The 12081-nt window shown below is 52.4% G+C and overlaps 1 protein-coding gene across 1 annotated transcript; it reads left to right on the forward strand.

The window, feature by feature from the left end:
- Positions 1-1974: 1974 nt before the first annotated feature.
- Positions 1975-6582, forward strand: LOC139062017 (integumentary mucin C.1-like; the record flags this gene model as incomplete). Its single annotated transcript, XM_070542082.1, has 5 exons — positions 1975-2448; positions 2810-2916; positions 3089-3360; positions 3563-3711; positions 5956-6582. Coding segments are annotated over 5 exons (1629 nt in total), but the record flags the coding sequence as incomplete, so codon positions are not given.
- Positions 6583-12081: the final 5499 nt, after the last annotated feature.

A 12081-nucleotide genomic window follows, 5' to 3' on the forward strand; every position in this document is an offset into this window, starting at 1 on the left:
GCACATACCTCAACCACAGCTGCCCCAACAACAACCACAGCTGCACCAACAACAACCACAGCTGCCCCAGCTACAACCACAGCTGCTCCAACATCAACCACAACTGCACCAACAACCACAGCTGCTTCAACTACAACCACAGCTGCACGAACAACAACCACATCTGCACCATCAACAACCACAGCTGCACCATTAACAACCACAGCTGCTCTAAAAACAACGACAGCTGCTCCATCAACAACCACAGCTGCACCAACAACAACCACAGCTATACCAACAACAACAACAAACATAGCTGCACCAACAACAACCACAGCTGCACCAACATCAACCACAGCTGCACCAACAACAACCACAGCTGCCCCAACAACAACCACGGCTGCACCAACAACAACCACAGCTGCTCCAACAACAACCACAGCTGCACCAACAACAACCACAGCTGCCCCAGCTACAACCACAGCTGCTCCAACAGCAACCACATCTGCACCAACAACCACAGCTGCTTCAACTACAACCACAGCTGCCCCAGCTACAACCACAGCTCTACCAACAACAACCACAGCTGCACCAACAACAACCACAGCTGCTCCAACAACAACCACAGCTGCACCAACAAAAACCAAAGCTGCTTCAACAATAACCACAGCTGCACCAACAACAACCACAGCTGCACCAAACACAACCACAACTGCACCAACAACCACAGCTGCTTCAACTACAACCACAGCTGCCCCCGCTACAACCACAGCTGCACCAACCACAACCACAGCTGCACCAACCACAACCACAGCTGCACCAAGAACAACCACAGCTGCCCCAGCTACAACCACAGCTGCTCCAACATCAACCACAACTGCACCAACAACCACAGCTGCTTCAACTACAACCACAGCTGCCCCAGGTACAACTACAGCTGCACCAACAACAACCACAGCTGCTCCAACAACAACCACAGCAGCCCCCAAAACAACCACAGCTCATCCTACTACAACTACAGCTGCACCACCAACAACCAAAGCTGATCCTACTACAACTACAGCTGTCCCAACAACAACCACAGCTGCCCTAACAACAACCACAGCTGCTGCTACTACAACAACAGCTGCCCCAACAACAACCACTGCTAGCACAACAACAACAACCACAGCTGCCCCAGCTACAACCACAGCTGCTCCAACATCAACCACAACTGCACCAGCAACCACAGCTGCTCCAACTACAACCACAGCTGCCCCAGCTACAACCACAGCTGCACAAACAACAACCACAGCTGCTCCAACAACAACCACAGCTGCTCCAACAACAATCACAGCTGCCCCAGCTACAACCACAGCTGCTCCAACATCAACCACAACTGCACCAACAACCACAGCTGCTTCAACTACAACCACAGCTACACCAACAACAACCACAGCTGCACCCACAACAACCACAGCTGCTTCAAAAACAACCACAGCTGCACCAACAACAACCACAGCTGCACCAACAACAACCACAGCTGCCCCAGCTACAACCACAGCTGCTCCAACATCAACCACAACTGCACCAACAACCACAGCTGCTTCAACTACAACCACAGCTGCCCCAGCTACAACCACAGCTGCACCAACAACAACCACAGATGCACCAACAACAACCACAGCTGCTCGAGCAACAACCACAGCTGCACCAACAACAACCACAGCTGCGCCAACAACAACCACAGCTGTACCAACAACAACAACCATAGCTGCACCAACAACAACCAAAGCTGCACCAACATCAACCACAGCTGCACCAACAACAACCACAGCTGCACTAACAACAACCACAGCTGCTCCAACAACAACCACAGCTGCACCAACAACAACCACAGCTGCACCAACAACCACAGCTGCCCCAACTACAACCACAGCTGCCCCAACATCAACCACAATTGCACCAACAACCACAGCTGCTTCAACTACAACCACAACTGCCCCAGCTACAACCACAGCTGCACCAACAACAACCACAGCTGCACCAACAACAACCACAGCTGCTCCAACAACAACCACAGCTGCACCAACAACAACCACAGCTGCTTCAACAACAACAACAGCTGCACCAACAACAACCACAACTGCACCAACAACCACAGCTGCTTCAAATACAACCACAGCTGCCCCAGCTACAACCACAGCTGCACCAACAACAACCACAGCTGCACCAACAACAACCACAGCTGCACCAACAACCACAGCTGCTCCACCAACAACCACAGCTGCTCCAACAACAACCACAGCTGCACCAACATCAACCACAGCTGCACCAACAACAATGACAGCTGCACCAACAACAACCACAGCTGCTCCAACAACAACCACAGCTGCACCAACAACAACCACAGCTGCACCAACAACAGCCACAGCTGCACCAACAACAACCACAGCTGCACCAACAACAACCACAGCTGCACCAACAACAACCACAGCTGCCCCGACAACAACCACAGCTGCGCCAACAACCAGAGCCGCTCCAACATCAACCACAGCTGCTTCAACTACAACCACAGCTGCCCCAGGTACAACCACAGCCGCACCAACAACAAACACAGATGCCCCAGCTACAACCACAGCTGCTCCAACAACAACCACAGCTGCCCCAGCTACAACCACATCTGCTTCAACTACAACCACAGCTGCCCCAGCTACAACCTCAGCTGCACCAACAACAACCACAGCTGCACCAACAACAACCACAGCTGCTCCAACAACAACCACAGCTGCTCCAACTACAACCACAGCTGCTCCAACAACAACCACAGCTGCTCCAACAACAACCACAGCTGCAGCAACAACAACCACAGCTGCTTCAACAACAACCACAGCTGCACCAACAACAACCACAGCTGCACCAAAAACAACCACTGCTGCACCAACAACAACCACAGCTGCACCAACAACAACCACAGCTATACCAACAACAACAACAAACATAGCTGCACCAACAACAACCACAGCTGCACCAACATCAACCACAGCTGCACCAACAACAACCACAGCTGCCCCAACAACAACCACGGCTGCACCAACAACAACCACAGCTGCTCCAACAACAACCACAGCTGCACCAACAACAACCACAGCTGCCCCAGCTACAACCACAGCTGCTCCAACAGCAACCACATCTGCACCAACAACCACAGCTGCTTCAACTACAACCACAGCTGCCCCAGCTACAACCACAGCTCTACCAACAACAACCACAGCTGCACCAACAACAACCACAGCTGCTCCAACAACAACCACAGCTGCACCAACAAAAACCAAAGCTGCTTCAACAATAACCACAGCTGCACCAACAACAACCACAGCTGCACCAAACACAACCACAACTGCACCAACAACCACAGCTGCTTCAACTACAACCACAGCTGCCCCCGCTACAACCACAGCTGCACCAACCACAACCACAGCTGCACCAACCACAACCACAGCTGCACCAAGAACAACCACAGCTGCCCCAGCTACAACCACAGCTGCTCCAACATCAACCACAACTGCACCAACAACCACAGCTGCTTCAACTACAACCACAGCTGCCCCAGGTACAACCACAGCTGCACCAACAACAACCACAGCTGCTCCAACAACAACCACAGCAGCCCCCAAAACAACCACAGCTCATCCTACTACAACTACAGCTGCACCACCAACAACCAAAGCTGATCCTACTACAACTACAGCTGTCCCAACAACAACCACAGCTGCCCTAACAACAACCACAGCTGCTGCTACTACAACAACAGCTGCCCCAACAACAACCACTGCTAGCACAACAACAACAACCACAGCTGCCCCAGCTACAACCACAGCTGCTCCAACATCAACCACAACTGCACCAGCAACCACAGCTGCTCCAACTACAACCACAGCTGCCCCAGCTACAACCACAGCTGCACAAACAACAACCACAGCTGCTCCAACAACAACCACAGCTGCTCCAACAACAATCACAGCTGCCCCAGCTACAACCACAGCTGCTCCAACATCAACCACAACTGCACCAACAACCACAGCTGCTTCAACTACAACCACAGCTACACCAACAACAACCACAGCTGCACCCACAACAACCACAGCTGCTTCAAAAACAACCACAGCTGCACCAACAACAACCACAGCTGCACCAACAACAACCACAGCTGCCCCAGCTACAACCACAGCTGCTCCAACATCAACCACAACTGCACCAACAACCACAGCTGCTTCAACTACAACCACAGCTGCCCCAGCTACAACCACAGCTGCACCAACAACAACCACAGATGCACCAACAACAACCACAGCTGCTCGAGCAACAACCACAGCTGCACCAACAACAACCACAGCTGCGCCAACAACAACCACAGCTGTACCAACAACAACAACCATAGCTGCACCAACAACAACCAAAGCTGCACCAACATCAACCACAGCTGCACCAACAACAACCACAGCTGCACTAACAACAACCACAGCTGCTCCAACAACAACCACAGCTGCACCAACAACAACCACAGCTGCACCAACAACCACAGCTGCCCCAACTACAACCACAGCTGCCCCAACATCAACCACAATTGCACCAACAACCACAGCTGCTTCAACTACAACCACAACTGCCCCAGCTACAACCACAGCTGCACCAACAACAACCACAGCTGCACCAACAACAACCACAGCTGCTCCAACAACAACCACAGCTGCACCAACAACAACCACAGCTGCTTCAACAACAACAACAGCTGCACCAACAACAACCACAACTGCACCAACAACCACAGCTGCTTCAAATACAACCACAGCTGCCCCAGCTACAACCACAGCTGCACCAACAACAACCACAGCTGCACCAACAACAACCACAGCTGCACCAACAACCACAGCTGCTCCACCAACAACCACAGCTGCTCCAACAACAACCACAGCTGCACCAACATCAACCACAGCTGCACCAACAACAATGACAGCTGCACCAACAACAACCACAGCTGCTCCAACAACAACCACAGCTGCACCAACAACAACCACAGCTGCACCAACAACAGCCACAGCTGCACCAACAACAACCACAGCTGCACCAACAACAACCACAGCTGCACCAACAACAACCACAGCTGCCCCGACAACAACCACAGCTGCGCCAACAACCAGAGCCGCTCCAACATCAACCACAGCTGCTTCAACTACAACCACAGCTGCCCCAGGTACAACCACAGCCGCACCAACAACAAACACAGATGCCCCAGCTACAACCACAGCTGCTCCAACAACAACCACAGCTGCCCCAGCTACAACCACATCTGCTTCAACTACAACCACAGCTGCCCCAGCTACAACCTCAGCTGCACCAACAACAACCACAGCTGCACCAACAACAACCACAGCTGCTCCAACAACAACCACAGCTGCTCCAACTACAACCACAGCTGCTCCAACAACAACCACAGCTGCTCCAACAACAACCACAGCTGCAGCAACAACAACCACAGCTGCTTCAACAACAACCACAGCTGCACCAACAACAACCACAGCTGCACCAAAAACAACCACTGCTGCACCAACAACAACCACAGCTGCTCCAACAACAACCACAGCTGCTCCAACAACAACCACAGCTGCACCAACAACAACCACAGCTGCACCAACAACAACCACAGCTGTACCAACAACAACAACCATAGCTGCACCAACAACAACCACAGCTGCACCAACATCAACCACAGCTGCACAAACAAGAACCACAGCTGCACCAACAACAACCACAGCTGCTCCAACAACAACCACAGCTGCACCAACAACAACCACAGCTGCACCAACAACAACCACAGCTGCCCCAACAACAACCACAGCTGCACCAACTACAACCACAGCTGCACCAAGAACAACCACAGCTGCCCCAACAACAACCACGGCTGCACCAACAACAACCACAGCTGCTCCAACAACAACCACAGCTGCACCAACAACAACCACAGCTGCTTCAACAACAACCACAGCTGCCCCAGCTACAACCACAGCTGCTCCAACATCAACCACAACTGCACCAACAACCACAGCTGTTTCAACTACAACCACAGCTGCCCCAGCTACAACCACAGCTGCACCAACAACAACCACAGCTGCACCAACAACAACCACAGCTGCTCCAACAACAACCACAGCTGCTCCAACAACAACCACAGCTGCACCAACAAAAACCACAGCTGCAACAACAACCACAGCTGCTTCAACTACAACCACAGCTGCCCCAGCTACAACCACAGCTGCACCAACAACAACCACAGCTGCACAAAAAACAACCACAGCTGCTCCAACAACAACCACAGCTGCACCAACAACAACCACAGCTGCACCAACAACAACAAAGATAGCGGCACCAACAACAACCACAGCTGCACCAACATCAACCACAGCTGCACCAACAACAACCACAGCTGCACCAACAACAACCACAGCTGCTCCAACAACAACCACAGCTGCACCAACAACAACCACAGCTGCCCCAACAACAACCACAGCTGCACCAACAACAACCACAGCTGCACCAACAACAACCACAGCTGCTCCAACAACAACCACAGCTGCGCCAACAACCACAGCCGCTCCAACATCAACCACAACTGCTTCAACAACAACCACAGCTGCACCAACAACAACCACAGCTGCCCCAGCTACAACCACAGCTGCTCCAACATCAACCACAACTGCACCAACAACCACAGCTGCTTCAACTACAACCACAGCTGCCCCAGCTACAACCACAGCTGCACCAACAACAACCACAGATGCACCAACAACAACCACAGCTGCTCGAGCAACAACCACAGCTGCACCAACAACAACCACAGCTGCGCCAACAACAACCACAGCTGTACCAACAACAACAACCATAGCTGCACCAACAACAACCAACGCTGCACCAACATCAACCACAGCTGCACCAACAACAACCACAGCTGCACCAACAACAACCACAGCTGCTCCAACAACAACCACAGCTGCACCAACAACAACCACAGCTGCACCAACAACCACAGCTGCCCCAACTACAACCACAGCTGCCCCAACATCAACCACAATTGCACCAACAACCACAGCTGCTTCAACTACAACCACAACTGCCCCAGCTACAACCACAGCTGCACCAACAACAACCACAGCTGCACCAACAACAACCACAGCTGCTCCAACAACAACCACAGCTGCACCAACAACAACCACAGCTGCTTCAACAACAACAACAGCTGCACCAACAACAACCACAACTGCACCAACAACCACAGCTGCTTCAAATACAACCACAGCTGCCCCAGCTACAACCACAGCTGCACCAACAACAACCACAGCTGCACCAACAACAACCACAGCTGCACCAACAACCACAGCTGCTCCACCAACAACCACAGCTGCTCCAACAACAACCACAGCTGCACCAACATCAACCACAGCTGCACCAACAACAATGACAGCTGCACCAACAACAACCACAGCTGCTCCAACAACAACCACAGCTGCACCAACAACAACCACAGCTGCACCAACAACAGCCACAGCTGCACCAACAACAACCACAGCTGCACCAACAACAACCACAGCTGCACCAACAACAACCACAGCTGCCCCGACAACAACCACAGCTGCGCCAACAACCAGAGCCGCTCCAACATCAACCACAGCTGCTTCAACTACAACCACAGCTGCCCCAGGTACAACCACAGCCGCACCAACAACAACCACAGATGCCCCAGCTACAACCACAGCTGCTCCAACAACAACCACAGCTGCCCCAGCTACAACCACATCTGCTTCAACTACAACCACAGCTGCCCCAGCTACAACCTCAGCTGCACCAACAACAACCACAGCTGCACCAACAACAACCACAGCTGCTCCAACAACAACCACAGCTGCTCCAACTACAACCACAGCTGCTCCAACAACAACCACAGCTGCTCCAACAACAACCACAGCTGCAGCAACAACAACCACAGCTGCTTCAACAACAACCACAGCTGCACCAACAACAACCACAGCTGCACCAAAAACAACCACTGCTGCACCAACAACAACCACAGCTGCTCCAACAACAACCACAGCTGCTCCAACAACAACCACAGCTGCACCAACAACAACCACAGCTGCACCAACAACAACCACAGCTGTACCAACAACAACAACCATAGCTGCACCAACAACAACCACAGCTGCACCAACATCAACCACAGCTGCACAAACAAGAACCACAGCTGCACCAACAACAACCACAGCTGCTCCAACAACAACCACAGCTGCACCAACAACAACCACAGCTGCACCAACAACAACCACAGCTGCCCCAACAACAACCACAGCTGCACCAACTACAACCACAGCTGCACCAAGAACAACCACAGCTGCCCCAACAACAACCACGGCTGCACCAACAACAACCACAGCTGCTCCAACAACAACCACAGCTGCACCAACAACAACCACAGCTGCTTCAACAACAACCACAGCTGCCCCAGCTACAACCACAGCTGCTCCAACATCAACCACAACTGCACCAACAACCACAGCTGTTTCAACTACAACCACAGCTGCCCCAGCTACAACCACAGCTGCACCAACAACAACCACAGCTGCACCAACAACAACCACAGCTGCTCCAACAACAACCACAGCTGCTCCAACAACAACCACAGCTGCACCAACAAAAACCACAGCTGCACCAACAACCACAGCTGCTTCAACTACAACCACAGCTGCCCCAGCTACAACCACAGCTGCACCAACAACAACCACAGCTGCACAAAAAACAACCACAGCTGCTCCAACAACAACCACAGCTGCACCAACAACAACCACAGCTGCACCAACAACAACAAAGATAGCGGCACCAACAACAACCACAGCTGCACCAACATCAACCACAGCTGCACCAACAACAACCACAGCTGCACCAACAACAACCACAGCTGCTCCAACAACAACCACAGCTGCACCAACAACAACCACAGCTGCCCCAACAACAACCACAGCTGCACCAACAACAACCACAGCTGCACCAACAACAACCACAGCTGCTCCAACAACAACCACAGCTGCGCCAACAACCACAGCCGCTCCAACATCAACCACAACTGCTTCAACAACAACCACAGCTGCACCAACAACCACAGCTGCTTCAACTTTAACCAAAGCTGCCCCAGCTACAACCACAGCCGCACCAACAACAACCACAGCTGCCCCAGCTACAACCACAGCTGCTCAAACATCAACCACAACTGCACCAACAACCACAGCTGCTTCAACTACAACCACAGCTGCACCAACAACAACCACAGCTGCACCAACAACAACCACAGCTGCACCAACAACAACCACAGCTGCTCCAACAACAACCACAGCTGCTCCAACAACAACCATAGCTGCACCAAACACAACCACAGCTGCACCAACAACAACCACAGCTATACCAACAACAACAACAACCATAGCTGCACCAACAACAACCACAGCTGCACCAACATCAACCACAGCTGCACCAACAACAACCACAGCTGCCCCAACAACAACCACGGCTGCACCAACAACAACCACAGCTGCTCCAACAACAACCACAGCTGCACCAACAACAACCACAGCTGCCCCAGCTACAACCACAGCTGCTCCAACATCAACCACAACTGCACCAACAACCACAGCTGCTTCAACTACAACCACAGCTGTCCCAGCTACAACCACAGCTGCACCAACAACAACCACAGCTGCACCAACAACAACCACAGCTGCTCCAACAACAACCACAGCTGCTCCAACAACAACCACAGCTGCACCAACAAAAACCACAGCTGCTTCAACAACAACCACAGCTGCACCAACAACAACCACAACTGCACCAACAAACACAGCTGCTTCAACTACAACCACAGCTGCCGCAGCTACAACCACAGCTGCACCAACATCAACAACAGCTGCACCAACAACAACCACAGCTGCACCAACAACAACCACAGCTGCACCAACAACAACCACAGCTGCCCCAACAACAACCACAGCTGCGCCAACAACCACAGCCGCTCCAACATCAACCACAGCTGCTTCAACAACAACCACAGCTGCACCAACAGCAACCACAGCTATACTAACAACAACAACAACCATAGCTGCACCAACAACAACCACAGCTGCAGCAACATCAACCACAGCTGCACATACAACAACCACAGCTGCCCCAACAACAACCACAGCTGCACCAACAACAACCACAGCTGCCCCAGCTACAACCACAGCTGCTCCAACATCAACCACAACTGCACCAACAACCACAGCTGCTTCAACTACAACCACAGCTGCACGAACAACAACCACATCTGCACCATCAACAACCACAGCTGCACCATTAACAACCACAGCTGCTCCAAAAACAACGACAGCTGCTCCATCAACAACCACAGCTGCACCAACAACAACCACAGCTATACCAACAACAACAACAAACATAGCTGCACCAACAACAACCACAGCTGCACCAACATCAACCACAGCTGCACCAACAACAACCACAGCTGCCCCAACAACAACCACGGCTGCACCAACAACAACCACAGCTGCTCCAACAACAACCACAGCTGCACCAACAACAACCACAGCTGCCCCAGCTACAACCACAGCTGCTCCAACAGCAACCACATCTGCACCAACAACCACAGCTGCTTCAACTACAACCACAGCTGCCCCAGCTACAACCACAGCTGCACCAACAACAACCACAGCTGCACCAACAACAACCACAGCTGCTCCAACAACAACCACAGCTGCACCAACAAAAACCAAAGCTGCTTCAACAATAACCACAGCTGCACCAACAACAACCACAGCTGCACCAAACACAACCACAACTGCACCAACAACCACAGCTGCTTCAACTACAACCACAGCTGCCCCCGCTACAACCACAGCTGCACCAACAACCACAGCTGCACCAACCACAACCACAGCTGCACCAAGAACAACCACAGCTGCCCCAGCTACAACCACAGCTGCTCCAACATCAACCACAACTGCACCAACAACCACAGCTGCTTCAACTACAACCACAGCTGCCCCAGCTACAAGCACAGCTGCACCAACAACAACCACAGCTGCACCAACAACAACCACAGCTGCTCCAACAACAACCACAGCTGCTCCAACAACAACCACAGCTGCACCAACAAAAACCACAGCTGCACCAACAACAACCACAGCTGCACCAACAACAACCACAGCTGCACCAACAACAACCACAGCTGCTTCGACTACAACCACAGCTGCCCCAGCTACAACCACAGCTGCACCAACAACAACCACAGCTGCACCAACAACAACCACAGCTGCTCCAACAACAACTACAGCTGTACCAACAACAACCACAGCTTTACCAACAACAACCACAGCTGTACCAACAACAACAAAGATAGCTGCACCAACAACAACCACAGCTGCACCAACATCAACCACAGCTGCACCAACAACAACCACAGCTGCACCAACAACAACCACAGCTGCTCCAACAACAACCACAGCTGCACCAACAACAACCACAGCTGCCCCAACAACAACCACAGCTGCACCAACAACAACCACAGCTGCACCAACAACAACCACAGCTCTCCCAACAACAACCACAGCTGTGCCAACAACCACAGCCGCTCCAACATCAACCACAGCTGCTTCAACAACAACCACAGCTGCACCAACAACCACAGCTGCCCCAGCTACAACCACAGCCGCACCAACAACAACCACAGCTGCCCCAGCTACAACCACAGCTGCACCAACAACAACCACAGCTATACCAACAACAACAACAACCATAGCTGCACCAACAACAACCACAGCTGCACCAACATCAACCACAGCTGCACCAACAACAACCACAGCTGCCCCAACAACAACCACGGCTGCACCAACAACAACCACAGCTGCTCCAACAACAACCACAGCTGCACCAACAACAACCACAGCTGCCCCAGCTACAACCACAGCTGCTCCAACATCAACCACAACTGCACCAACAACCACAGCTGCTTCAACTACAACCACAGCT

Source organism: Nothobranchius furzeri, chromosome 2 (genome assembly GCF_043380555.1).
Source record: "Nothobranchius furzeri strain GRZ-AD chromosome 2, NfurGRZ-RIMD1, whole genome shotgun sequence".
In the NCBI taxonomy this organism is placed as follows: domain Eukaryota; kingdom Metazoa; phylum Chordata; class Actinopteri; order Cyprinodontiformes; family Nothobranchiidae; genus Nothobranchius; species Nothobranchius furzeri.